We start from the raw sequence: 15059 nt of genomic DNA on the forward strand, positions 1-15059 counted from the left end.
AACGTTCTTTGCTTGTATTGAGAAAATCATGAAAATCCATGCATTAGAACATTTTTTATGCAAATTTTCGAAAACCATGTTCGAGAGGAAAGTCAGTTTCACGTAACTGGAGTCATAACTCCACTTCTAGTACTTGGATTGAGATGATTTTTTTTTCAAAAGTTTCTTTGAAATGTTCTTTGCTTGCATTGAGAAAATCATGAAACTCCATGCATTAGAAGATTTTTTATTCAAATTTTCGAAAATCATGTTTGAGAGGGAAATCAGTTTGACGTAACTGGAGTCATAACTCCGCTTCTAGTACTTGGATTGAGATTATTTTTGTTTCAAAAGTTTCTTTGAAATGCTCTTTGTTTGCATTGAGAAAATCATGAACATCCATGCATTAGAAGATTTTTTTATGCAAATTTTCGAAAATCATGTTCAAGAGGGAAATCAGTTTCAAGTAACTCATGTCATAACTCCACTTCTAGTAGCCGGATTAAGATGATTTTTGCTTTAAAAGTTTCTTTGAAATGTTCTTTACTTGCATTGAGAAAATCATGAAACTCCATGCATTAGAAGATTTTTTATGCAAATTTTCGAAAATCATGTTCGAGAGGGAAATCAGTTTCAAGTAACTCAAGTCATAACTCCACTTCTAGTACTCGGATTGAGATGATTTTTGTTTTAAAAGTTTATTTGAAATGTTCTTTACTTGCATTGAGAAAATCATGAAAATCCATGCATTAGAAGATTTTTTATTCAAATTTTCGAAAATCATGTTCGAGAGGGAAATCAGTTTCAAGTAACTCGAGTCATAACTCCACTTCTAGTACTCGGATTGAGATGATTTTTGTTTCAAAAATTTTTTTGAAATGTTCCTTGCTTGCATTGAGAAAATCATGAAAATCCATGCATTAGAAGATTTTTTATTCAAATTTTCGAAAATCATGTTCGAGAGGGAAATCAGTTTCAAGTAACTCGAGTCATAACTCCACTTCTAGTACTCGGATTGAGATGATTTTTGCTTCAAAAGTTTCTTTGAAATGTTCTTTACTTGCATTGAGAAAATCATGAAAATCCATGCATTAGAAGATTTTTTATGCAAATTTTCCAAAATCATGTTCGAGAGGGAAATCAGTTTTAAGTAACTCGAGTCATAACTCCGCTTCTAGTACTCGGATTGAGATGATTTTTGTTTCAAAAGTTTCTTTGAAATGTTCCTTGCTTGCGTTGAGAAAATCATGAAAATCCATGCATTAGAAGATTTTTTATTCAAATTTTCGAAAATCATGTTCGAGAGGGAAATCAGTTTCAAGTAACTTGAGTCATAACTCCACTTCTAGTACTCGGATTTAGATGATTTTTGTTTCAAAAGTTTCTTTGAAATGTTCCTTGATTGCATTGAGAAAATCATGAAAATCCATGCATTAGAAGATTTTTTATGCAAATTTTCGAAAATCATGTTTGAGAGGGAAATCAGTTTCAAGTAACTTGAGTCACAACTCCACTTCTAGTACTCGGATTGAGATGATTTTTGTTTCAAAAGCTTCTTTGAAATGTTCTTTGCCTGCATTGAGAAAATCATGAAAATCCATGAATTAGAAAATTTTTTATGCAAATTTTCGAAAATCATGTTCGAGAGGGAAATCAGTTTCAAGTAACTCGAGTCATAACTCCACTTCTAGTAGCCGGATTAAGATGATTTTTGCTTTAAAAGTTTCTTTGAAATGTTCTTTGCTTGCATTGAGAAAATCATGAAAATCCATGCATTAGAAGATTTTTTATTCAAATTTTCGAAAATCATGTTCGAGAGGGAAATCAGTTTCAAGTAACTCGAGTCATAACTCCACTTCTAGTACTCGGATTGAGATGATTTTTGTGTCAAAAGTTTCTTTGAAACGTTCTTTCCTTGCATTGAGAAAATCATGAAAATCCATGCATTAAAAGATTTTTTATTCAAATTTTCGAAAATCATGTTCGAGAGGGAAATCAGTTTCAAGTAACTCGAGTCATAACTCCACTTCTAGTACTCGGATTGAGATGATTTTTGTGTCAAAAGTTTCTTTGAAACGTTCTTTCCTTGCATTGAGAAAATCATGAAAATCCATGCATTAAAAGATTTTTTATTCAAATTTTCGAAAATCATGTTCGAGAGGGAAATCAGTTTCACGTAACTGGAGTCATAACTCCACTTCTAGTACTCGGATTGAGATGATTTTTGTCTCAAAAGTTTCTTTGAAATGTTCTTTGCTCGCATTGAGAAAATCATGAAAATCCATGCATTAGAAGATTTTTTATGCAAATTTTCGAAAATCATGTTCGAGAGGGAAATCAGTTTCAAGTAACTTGAGTCATAATTCCACTTTTAGTACTCGGATTGAGATGAATTTTATTTCAAAAGTTTCTTTGAAATGTTCTTTGCTTGCATTGAGAAAATCATGAAAATCTTTTTATTAGAAGATTTTTTATGCAAATTTTCCAAAATCATGTTTGAGAAGGAAATCAGTTTCAAGTAACTCAAGTCATAACTCCACTTCTAGTAGCCGGATTAAGATGATTTTTGCTTCAAAAGTTTCTTTGAAATGTTCCTTGCTTGCATTGAGAAAATCATGAAAATCCATGCATTAGAAGATTTTTTATGCAAATTTTCGAAAATCATGTTCGAGAGGGAAATCAGTTTCAAGTAACTCGAGTCATAACTCCACTTCTAGTACTTGGATTGAGATGATTTTTGTTTCAAAAGTTTCTTTGAAATGTTCCTTGCTTGTATTGATAAAATCATGAAAATCCATGCATTAGAAATTTTTTTATGCAAATTTTCGAAAATCATGTTCGAGAAGGATTTCAGTTTCAAGTGACTCAAGTCATACTCCACTTCTAGTGCTTGGATTGAGATGATTTTTGCTTCAAAAGTTTCTTTGAAACGTTCTTTGCTTGCATTGAGAAAGTCATGAAAATCAATTCATTAGGAGATTTTTTATTCAAATTTTCCAAAATCATGTTTGAGAGGGAAATCAGTTTGACGTAACTGGAGTCATAACTCCACTTCTATTACTCGGATTGAGATGATTTTTGTTTCAAAAGTTTCTTTGAAATGTTCTTTGCTTGCATTGAGAAAATCATAAAAAACCATGCATTAGAAGATTTTTTATGCAAATTTTCGAAAATCATGTTCGAGAGGGAAATCAGTTTCAAGTAACTCGAGTCATAACTCCACTTCTAGTACTTGGATTGAGATGATTTTTGTTTCAAAAGTTTCTTTGAAATGTTCTTTGCTTGCATTGAGAAAATCATGAAAATCCATGCATTAGAAGATTTTTTATGCAAATTTTCGAAAATCATGTTCGAGAGGGGAATCAAATTCAAGTAACTCAAGTCATAACTCCACTTCTAGTAGCCGGATTAAGATGATTTTTGCTTTAAAAGTTTCTTTGAAATGTTCTTTGCTTGCATTGAGAAAATCATGAAAATGCATTCATTAGGAGATTTTTTATTCAAATTTTCGAAAATCATGTTCGAGAGGGAAATCATTTTCAAGTAACTTGAGTCATAACTCCACTTCTAGTACTCGGATTGAGATGATTTTTGTTTCAAAAGTTTCTTTGAAATGTTCTTTACTTGCATTGAGAAAATCATGAAAATCCATTCATTAGGAGATTTTTTATGCAAATTTTCGAAAATCATGTTCGAGAGGGAAATCAGTTTCAAGTAACTCAAGTCATAACTCCACTTCTAGTACTCGGATTGAGATAATTTTTGTTTCAAAAGTTTCTTTGAAATGTTCTTTGCTCGCATTGAGAAAATCATGAAAATCCATGCATTAGAAGATTTTTTATGCAAATTTTCGAAAATCATGTTCGAGAGGGGAATCAAATTCAAGTAACTCAAGTCATAACTCCACTTCTAGTAGCCGGATTAAGATGATTTTTGCTTTAAAAGTTTCTTTGAAATGTTCTTTGCTTGCATTGAGAAAATCATGAAAATGCATTCATTAGGAGATTTTTTATTCAAATTTTCGAAAATCATGTTCGAGAGGGAAATCATTTTCAAGTAACTTGAGTCATAACTCCACTTCTAGTACTCGGATTGAGATGATTTTTGTTTCAAAAGTTTCTTTGAAATGTTCTTTACTTGCATTGAGAAAATCATGAAAATCCATTCATTAGGAGATTTTTTATGCAAATTTTCGAAAATCATGTTCGAGAGGGAAATCAGTTTCAAGTAACTCAAGTCATAACTCCACTTCTAGTACTCGGATTGAGATGATTTTTGTTTCAAAAATTTTTTTGAAATGTTCCTTGCTTGCATTGAGAAAATCATGAAAATCCATGCATTAGAAGATTTTTTATTCAAATTTTCGAAAATCATGTTCGAGAGGGAAATCAGTTTCAAGTAACTCGAGTCATAACTCCACTTCTAGTACTTGGATTGAGATGATTTTTGTTTCAAAAGTTTCTTTGAAATGTTCTTTGCTTGCATTGAGAAAATCATGAAAATCCATGCATTAGAAGATTTTTTATGCAAATTTTCGAAAATCATGTTCGAGAGGGGAATCAAATTCAAGTAACTCAAGTCATAACTCCACTTCTAGTAGCCGGATTAAGATGATTTTTGCTTTAAAAGTTTCTTTGAAATGTTCTTTGCTTGCATTGAGAAAATCATGAAAATGCATTCATTAGGAGATTTTTTATTCAAATTTTCGAAAATCATGTTCGAGAGGGAAATCATTTTCAAGTAACTTGAGTCATAACTCCACTTCTAGTACTCGGATTGAGATGATTTTTGTTTCAAAAGTTTCTTTGAAATGTTCTTTACTTGCATTGAGAAAATCATGAAAATCCATTCATTAGGAGATTTTTTATGCAAATTTTCGAAAATCATGTTCGAGAGGGAAATCAGTTTCAAGTAACTCAAGTCATAACTCCACTTCTAGTACTCGGATTGAGATGATTTTTGTTTCAAAAATTTTTTTGAAATGTTCCTTGCTTGCATTGAGAAAATCATGAAAATCCATGCATTAGAAGATTTTTTATTCAAATTTTCGAAAATCATGTTCGAGAGGGAAATCAGTTTCAAGTAACTCGAGTCATAACTCCACTTCTAGTACTCGGATTGAGATGATTTTTGCTTCAAAAGTTTCTTTGAAATGTTCTTTACTTGCATTGAGAAAATCATGAAAATCCATGCATTAGAAGATTTTTTATGCAAATTTTCCAAAATCATGTTCGAGAGGGAAATCAGTTTTAAGTAACTCGAGTCATAACTCCGCTTCTAGTACTCGGATTGAGATGATTTTTGTTTCAAAAGTTTCTTTGAAATGTTCCTTGCTTGCGTTGAGAAAATCATGAAAATCCATGCATTAGAAGATTTTTTATTCAAATTTTCGAAAATCATGTTCGAGAGGGAAATCAGTTTCAAGTAACTTGAGTCATAACTCCACTTCTAGTACTCGGATTTAGATGATTTTTGTTTCAAAAGTTTCTTTGAAATGTTCCTTGATTGCATTGAGAAAATCATGAAAATCCATGCATTAGAAGATTTTTTATGCAAATTTTCGAAAATCATGTTTGAGAGGGAAATCAGTTTCAAGTAACTTGAGTCACAACTCCACTTCTAGTACTCGGATTGAGATGATTTTTGTTTCAAAAGCTTCTTTGAAATGTTCTTTGCCTGCATTGAGAAAATCATGAAAATCCATGAATTAGAAAATTTTTTATGCAAATTTTCGAAAATCATGTTCGAGAGGGAAATCAGTTTCAAGTAACTCGAGTCATAACTCCACTTCTAGTAGCCGGATTAAGATGATTTTTGCTTTAAAAGTTTCTTTGAAATGTTCTTTGCTTGCATTGAGAAAATCATGAAAATCCATGCATTAGAAGATTTTTTATTCAAATTTTCGAAAATCATGTTCGAGAGGGAAATCAGTTTCAAGTAACTCGAGTCATAACTCCACTTCTAGTACTCGGATTGAGATGATTTTTGTGTCAAAAGTTTCTTTGAAACGTTCTTTCCTTGCATTGAGAAAATCATGAAAATCCATGCATTAAAAGATTTTTTATTCAAATTTTCGAAAATCATGTTCGAGAGGGAAATCAGTTTCAAGTAACTCGAGTCATAACTCCACTTCTAGTACTCGGATTGAGATGATTTTTGTGTCAAAAGTTTCTTTGAAACGTTCTTTCCTTGCATTGAGAAAATCATGAAAATCCATGCATTAAAAGATTTTTTATTCAAATTTTCGAAAATCATGTTCGAGAGGGAAATCAGTTTCACGTAACTGGAGTCATAACTCCACTTCTAGTACTCGGATTGAGATGATTTTTGTCTCAAAAGTTTCTTTGAAATGTTCTTTGCTCGCATTGAGAAAATCATGAAAATCCATGCATTAGAAGATTTTTTATGCAAATTTTCGAAAATCATGTTCGAGAGGGAAATCAGTTTCAAGTAACTTGAGTCATAATTCCACTTTTAGTACTCGGATTGAGATGAATTTTATTTCAAAAGTTTCTTTGAAATGTTCTTTGCTTGCATTGAGAAAATCATGAAAATCTTTTTATTAGAAGATTTTTTATGCAAATTTTCCAAAATCATGTTTGAGAAGGAAATCAGTTTCAAGTAACTCAAGTCATAACTCCACTTCTAGTAGCCGGATTAAGATGATTTTTGCTTCAAAAGTTTCTTTGAAATGTTCCTTGCTTGCATTGAGAAAATCATGAAAATCCATGCATTAGAAGATTTTTTATGCAAATTTTCGAAAATCATGTTCGAGAGGGAAATCAGTTTCAAGTAACTCGAGTCATAACTCCACTTCTAGTACTTGGATTGAGATGATTTTTGTTTCAAAAGTTTCTTTGAAATGTTCCTTGCTTGTATTGATAAAATCATGAAAATCCATGCATTAGAAATTTTTTTATGCAAATTTTCGAAAATCATGTTCGAGAAGGATTTCAGTTTCAAGTGACTCAAGTCATACTCCACTTCTAGTGCTTGGATTGAGATGATTTTTGCTTCAAAAGTTTCTTTGAAACGTTCTTTGCTTGCATTGAGAAAGTCATGAAAATCAATTCATTAGGAGATTTTTTATTCAAATTTTCCAAAATCATGTTTGAGAGGGAAATCAGTTTGACGTAACTGGAGTCATAACTCCACTTCTATTACTCGGATTGAGATGATTTTTGTTTCAAAAGTTTCTTTGAAATGTTCTTTGCTTGCATTGAGAAAATCATAAAAAACCATGCATTAGAAGATTTTTTATGCAAATTTTCGAAAATCATGTTCGAGAGGGAAATCAGTTTCAAGTAACTCGAGTCATAACTCCACTTCTAGTACTTGGATTGAGATGATTTTTGTTTCAAAAGTTTCTTTGAAATGTTCTTTGCTTGCATTGAGAAAATCATGAAAATCCATGCATTAGAAGATTTTTTATGCAAATTTTCGAAAATCATGTTCGAGAGGGGAATCAAATTCAAGTAACTCAAGTCATAACTCCACTTCTAGTAGCCGGATTAAGATGATTTTTGCTTTAAAAGTTTCTTTGAAATGTTCTTTGCTTGCATTGAGAAAATCATGAAAATGCATTCATTAGGAGATTTTTTATTCAAATTTTCGAAAATCATGTTCGAGAGGGAAATCATTTTCAAGTAACTTGAGTCATAACTCCACTTCTAGTACTCGGATTGAGATGATTTTTGTTTCAAAAGTTTCTTTGAAATGTTCTTTACTTGCATTGAGAAAATCATGAAAATCCATTCATTAGGAGATTTTTTATGCAAATTTTCGAAAATCATGTTCGAGAGGGAAATCAGTTTCAAGTAACTCAAGTCATAACTCCACTTCTAGTACTCGGATTGAGATAATTTTTGTTTCAAAAGTTTCTTTGAAATGTTCTTTGCTCGCATTGAGAAAATCATGAAAATCCATGCATTAGAAGATTTTTTATTCAAATTTTCGAAAATCATGTTCGAGAGGGAAATCAGTTTCAAGTAACTCGAGTCATAACTCCACTTCTAGTACTCGGATTGAGATGATTTTTGTTTCAAAAGTTTCTTTGAAATGTTCTTTACTTGCATTGAGAAAATCATGAAAATCCATTCATTAGGAGATTTTTTATGCAAATTTTCGAAAATCATGTTCGAGAGGGAAATCAGTTTCACGTAACTGGAGTCATAACTCCACTTCTAGTACTCGGATTGAGATGATTTTTGTTTCAAAAGTTTCTTTGAAATGTTCTTTGCTCGCATTGAGAAAATCATGAAAATCCATGCATTAGAAGATTTTTTATTCAAATTTTCGAAAATCATGTTCGAGAGGGAAATCAGTTTCAAGTAACTCGAGTCATAACTCCACTTCTAGTACTCGGATTGAGATGATTTTTGTTTCAAAAGTTTCTTTGAAATGTTCTTTGCTTGCATTGAGAAAATCATGAAAATCCATGCATTAGAAGATTTTTTATTCAAATTTTCGAAAATCATGTTCGAGAGGGAAATCAGTTTCAAGTAACTCGAGTCATAACTCCACTTCTAGTACTCGGATTGAGATGATTTTTGTTTCAAAAGTTTCTTTGAAATGTTCTTTACTTGCATTGAGAAAATCATGAAAATCCATTCATTAGGAGATTTTTTATGCAAATTTTCGAAAATCATGTTCGAGAGGGAAATCAGTTTCACGTAACTGGAGTCATAACTCCACTTCTAGTACTCGGATTGAGATGATTTTTGTTTCAAAAGTTTCTTTGAAATGTTCTTTACTTGCATTGAGAAAATCATGAAAATCCATGCATTAGAAGATTTTTTATGCAAATTTTCGATAATCATGTTCGAGAGGGAAATCAGTTTCAAGTAACTCACGTCATAACTCCACTTCTAGTATTCGTATGAAGATGATTTTTGCTTAAACAGTTTCTTTGAAATATTTTTTGCTTGCATTGAAAAAATCATAAAAATCCATGCATTAGAAGATTTTTTATTCAAATTTTCGAAAATCATGTTTGAGAGGGAAATCAGTTTCAAGTAACTAGAGTCATAACTCCACTTCTAGTAGCCAGATTAAGATGATTTTTGCTTTAAAAGTTTCTTTGAAATATTTTTTGCTTGCATTGAGAAAATCATGAAAATCCATGCATTAGAAGATTTTTTATTCAAATTTTCGAAAGTCATGTTTGAGAGGGAAATCAGTTTCAAGTAACTCAAGTCATAACTCCACTTCTAGTATTCGGATTGAGATGATTTTTGTTTCAAAAGTTTCTTTGAAATGTTCCTTGCTTGCATTAAGAAAATCATGAAAATCCATGCATTAGAAGATTTTGTATGCAAATTTTCGAAAATCATGTTCGAGAGGGAAATCAGTTTCAAGTAACTCGAGTCATAACTTCACTTCTAGTACTCGGATTGAGATGATTTTTGTTTCAAAAGTTTCTTTGAAATGTTCTTTGCTTGCATTGAGAAAATCATGAAAATCCATGCATTAGAAGATTTTTTATTCAAATTTTCGAAAATCATGTTCGAGAGGGAAATCAGTTTCAAGTAACTTGAGTCATAACTTCACTTCTAGTAGCCGGATTAAGATGATTTTTGCTTTAAAAGTTTCTTTGAAATGTTCTTTGCTTGCATTGAAAAAATTATGAAAATCCATGCATTAGAAGATTTTTTATTTAAATTTTCGAAAATCATGTTTATAGTAATATTTGTACCTCAATTAGAATAAATTAGACCTTTCATAGTGATGTGAGGCCTCTAGCTACGTATGAAGCATTTTTAGTACAAATTTTAAAAGATTCCTTAACGAGCAAAATGTACAGAATATTGAAAGAACTTTGTACCATAAATTAAAAATTTGTACACCTTGGGCTTGCCTAGAGATCTTGCACCACCATTAAGTGTTTCTCATTCTCATATTTGTACTTTTTTGACAATTTAAAAATTTCTTAATTATATGAGGCCTCTGGCTGTGTAAAACCCGTTTTTAGTATAATTTTTGGAAAAACTGTCGATGAGTAAAAAAATTCAAATATACTTAAACATTTGTAATAAAAACACCTTGTGCGTGGCCATGGGCACATCACCACGCAATTTTTTTCATTATTAGGTATAGTAATTGTAATTCGGATAATTAAAATTTTTTTTAGTACTGGACTATAAAGGAATATAATTAAATAAACATTCTATTTTTTAAAAATAATAAAGAAAAATCGGTTTCAAGTTACTCGAGTTATAACTTCTTTTCTGGTATTCGGATTCAGATGATTTTTGCTTCAAAAGCTTCTTTGAAATGTTCTTTCCTTGTATTAAAAAAATCATAACAATCCATGCACTAGAAGATCTTTTATTAGAATTTTCTAAAAATCATATTCAAGATGAAAGACAGTTTCAGGTAACTTTGAGTTATAACTGCACTTCTAGTGCAAATATTTGCTTGATTTTCGTTTTAAAACTTCCCTCAGAATATCACTCAACTTATATATAAATTATAAATGAAAGAAATCCCTCCCTTAGAATTTTTTAATCGACATTTGTTGACCATCGAGGCCATCAATACAATCAAAATTCTGACGATCAAACAAAAAAAAAATGGTGGTTACAAACCGATTTTATTACAAATCCAATTGCATTATAGAATTATGAAAGACGATATAAAATTTAATTTCCCAATCACAATGCAAAATAAAATTACCTCGTAATTCAATTTTTTTTCGGTAGGTAATTAAAAAAATGCGTTTCTAGACATTTTTTGAAAAAGGGAAAACGCGCCTCGAAAAACGAAAATTTCGATAAAAGAATCGCGCGAAATACCACTCGGAAGCGATTTATCTCGGTTGATAATAACAAAAAAACAAAATTATCTCAACGTTATCCATAAGAACAAACATCAGTACATCAGATAAGATGAAACCGTAACACCAGATGCGCTATGAACCTGTACGTAAAATTGTTCCTTTTAATCGTAACCTTCGGGATTTTTTACCAAACGGTTTTCTATTTTCGACATTCGGGAACAATCGAACCAAAAATAACCGTGGGAGAGCAACTAGTGAACTTAACAGATTTCCAATATGTAATTAAAAAAGACCACTTGTGTGACCGGGGTGACTTACTTTTACTAGTGATCATCTCTTCGGCACCAAAACATGTTAAAAAAAGACAAACGATACGGGACACCTGGGGTAGGAAGCGAGACCACATCAAGTTCCTCTTTAATCTGGGATTAAGCGACCAGAGGACCAATGCAGCCATAAAACTGGAAGATTTCCGCCATCAGGACATCATCCAGGGAAACTTTCTGGACAGTTACAAGAATTTGACCTACAAAAGCACTTTGGCGGTCAAATATGCTTCCGAACAATGTAATTCGGCGAAATTCATCCTGAAATGTGACGATGACGTTTTCGTGAACACCCCGCAGCTAATGAACTTCCTTAAGGTGGATTTAGCCCCCACGAGGCCTGAAAATACGATATTTTGCCTGATAAACGATAAAATGCCCGTCATAAGGGACCCCAACGAAGATAATAGCAAATGGTACGTACCATACGAAGAGTTTCGCGAGGAAGTCTACCCGCGGTACTGCTCCGGGATGTTCGTCCTAATGACCCCAGATGTCGCCTTTAACTTGCACAAACACGCTCAAAAAACCGCATTTTTCTGGATCGACGACGTGTTTTTAACGGGATTGGTCGCGAAACGTATCGATCATTTGCGATACGTGGACATGGAAGGGTTCACGTTGGTAAACGTGGATATCGACGCGATGTTAAAAAAAGAAGATAAAGATTTGACGTTTTTATTTGGCGGATTTAATATGAGCCGGAGGCAAATAAGACTGTTGTGGCGTTACGTCCGGGCATTTAATGAAAGGCGGTTTTCGTGAGTTTAGGCACTAGCGATCAATTTTCTTTATATTATTCATTAGCTACTATATGGAACTGAAATTTGTATAACTGAAATAAAATGACCACGAAAGCCTGGAGTTAAATAAAAAATTACTTTAAATCCCTGGAGGATGTACAAAGGGGCATCAAGTGTCTAAAATAAAAAGAAGAATCTGTCATAAAATTGCCTCCGATTTTAACTGTATTGAAAAAAAATTGGTTTCAAATGCCTGGAATATTCGAAAATTACTTATGCCTGGAAGAATAAACCTTTAAAGCGAGGAGAAGGTTTAAATGGCAGGAAACGTATATGAGAAATCTCTCAAAGGCCTCAAATTAGATGAAAAGTTACTGGGAAGGAAATAAAAAACCCGATTAAATAAGTGTATTCAAGATATAGAATAAATAAGGTTAATTATAAATATATTTTTTAGTATTTAATAGAAAGGTTATGTAAGAAATAAAAGATGTGATGAGTGGGTTAAGTTATATTGAAGGTTTTCTTATCCAAGCAGATTCTTAAAAAAAAAATGAGGTTAGAAGATTAGATGGACGTTATGTCGAGCATGTACTACTGGCAAATATTGATAATTTTGATTTTTAATTCTTCTTTTGAAGTGTAATAAAGCAATTTAAATTGCTTATATATGTCGTTTTTAGTTTGTCTGCATTAAAGGAATTATTTTGAAAATTAAAATATTCTTAAAGCCACTTGAGTTAGAGCCACGAGAATATTTTTTCTCACTCTGTCACCTGGTCAAAATTAGTCAAATACCTGTAAACTTTTCACAATTTCTCTCACTCTCACTGACAATTCAAATTAGTTAGAAAAAGACAAAAAGAGCGTCAATTGCATGGAGCTATTATAATAATTTATCTTACTCTTCCAGGTAGTTGAATCTAATTAAAAAGAGACAAAAATAGCCTCAATTGCCTGGAATTGTTATCGTAATTTGTCTCACTCTTTTAGACAGTTAAATTTAGTTAAAAAGAAACGAAAGTAGCTTCAATTGCCTGGAATTGTTATCATAATTTATCTCACTCTTCCAGGCAGTTGAATCTAGTTAAAAAGAGACAAAAGTATCATCATCCCAATTTATCTCACTCGTCCAGGAATTCCAACGTAGCTAAAAAGAGACAAAAATAGCCTCAACTGCCTGGAATTATTATCATAATTTGTCTCACTCTTCCAGGCAATTGAATCTACTTAAAAAGAGAAAAAAATATCCCTCATTGCCTGGAAGTGTTATCATAATTTGTCTCACTCTTTTAGACAGTTGAATTTAGTTAAAAAGAGACGAAATTAGCTTCAATTGCCTGAAATTATTATCATAATTTGTCTCACTCTTTTAGACAGTTGAAGTTACATCCTTGTCAGACAAGGTGGCTATCTTTAAAGGTACCTACTTTTTTAATAAAATAAATAATGTAGTTTTTAATTTTTAACTTTCTTTTCAGAATGTTGTGGACAGAATTTTGGAGCATTGAAATTCTTTAATCTTATTTTTTCAAAGTGCATCTTTAGAGGATAATCTTCCCAGTGCAAGGTCCATTTTAAATGCTCTGCAAAATATAGAGTACAAATTATATCTACTGTTTTTGGATTATGTTTTAGAATTAATTAACAAGGTAAACATAGAACTACAGTCGGAAAGTCCAAAGCTTCCAATTTTATTAAGTAGAATTTCAGCATTGTATAGAACTCTTGTAAGATGTTTTATTAAAAAAAAATATCTTAGATAAAACTTCCATCCAAACCATAAACATAAATGATCCTGCAAACTATGTGCCTCTTGACCAATTATTTGCAGGGGCCAAAGTGGATGGACTGTTGACATCTTCAAATATTTTGAAGGTGAGGGTCTTAGATTTTTATATAGAAATGTGTAAACAAATTAAAAATCGTTTCCAATTTGATGATCCTATTTTAAAATATGCATCAAATTTTACACCCACAGTAGCTTTATCAGGTGAAGTGATGTCAATTGCTCAATTTGTATATTTATTTCCTCACATTTCTGTTGATATAGAGACGGCTAATATGAAATGGCAGTTATTAGTTGACTTAAGAGAAAACATTGCACATAACAATGACATCACCCAGAACTGTATATGGGTCTCCCCTCACATTGATACTGGAAGTGGTGTATTGAATGGCTCTGTTATATTTTTGTTTGTAATATGGCTAACAGTTTAGGGATTGATTTTCTTTTTTTCTTCTCTTACTTTTAGTAAGCATAGGTACATGCACATGGTTGAGTAGAATAGCATTTATTTGCTAGACTTCGCCATTCCTGTACTATTTAAATTACATTATTTTGTATATTATTATTTGTTAAAAAAAAAAAAAAAAAATTTTGTAACTTTGTTTGACTTATTAAAGAACTTATTTATTTATTTATTTATTTATTTATCAATTTATTTTGGCGACTAGTGTCAGAACAAAAAAATGTACAGGGTGATTTAATGTTTCCAAACATAATGACAATCGTTAAAATTATATTAGACCTTCCACATTCATCCGCTACCGCCGAGAGAGTTTTTTCTCAATTAACTTTAATAAAAACGACTCTTAGAAATAGGTTATTAATATCAACTTGTGCTGCTTTACTTCACATTAAAGATATACACTAATAATGGGGCTCTAAATTGGAAGCCTGATAAAACATTATTTAATTATACGACCACCTTTATAGAAAGTGTAATTGTAGAAATTGAATAGCACTTTTATACGATTACACTTTCAACAAGGTTATATATTATGTAATATATTATATAATATAGGTACCTATAATATATATTATAATACGCCTAACTTTTTGGAGTTATATAATATACCGAGATATTTACTAGACGAAGCAACTTTAGGTTCTTAAGTTGCTATTTAAAATTTTATGGCATTCACTTGTAATAAAATTTTAATTTTGTTGTCACTTCTAGTGCAATAATAAGCGTAGTTCCTTTTTTCTGTTTTGTTTTGTTTTATTTAAAGAATATTTTTTGTGTTTGTGTTTTTCGTTTGTATATGTTTTATTAATAAAACTATAGTTAATAGGTTTAGTTGATTTTTTAATAATTCTTTAAATTCTCTATAAAGTATTTTTAGGTACTACGAAAAATAAAAAATGAAAGTTCTCAATTATAAAACAATGTACCTATGTACATAATAATATGAATCAATTATTATTATTATGTACATATTATATTATTA

General features: G+C 31.2%; 3 protein-coding genes across 4 annotated transcripts in view; 2 read left to right on the forward strand and 1 right to left on the reverse strand.

The window, feature by feature from the left end:
• Positions 1-15059, forward strand: part of LOC126743203 (replication stress response regulator SDE2) — a 41505-nt gene that overhangs the window by 3995 nt on the left and 22451 nt on the right. The window lies entirely within an intron of this gene.
• LOC126743194 (RNA helicase aquarius) overlaps positions 1-15059 on the reverse strand; it is a 105471-nt gene that overhangs the window by 776 nt on the left and 89636 nt on the right. The window lies entirely within an intron of this gene.
• Positions 10732-12339, forward strand: LOC126743202 (lactosylceramide 1,3-N-acetyl-beta-D-glucosaminyltransferase-like). The gene has a single exon (XM_050450186.1). The coding sequence runs from the start codon at positions 10891-10893 to the stop codon at positions 11845-11847; it is 957 nt and encodes a 318-aa protein (XP_050306143.1). The 5' UTR covers positions 10732-10890; the 3' UTR covers positions 11848-12339.

The sequence above is a fragment of the Anthonomus grandis genome, chromosome 12 (assembly GCF_022605725.1).
Source record: "Anthonomus grandis grandis chromosome 12, icAntGran1.3, whole genome shotgun sequence".
Lineage (NCBI taxonomy): Eukaryota > Metazoa > Arthropoda > Insecta > Coleoptera > Curculionidae > Anthonomus > Anthonomus grandis.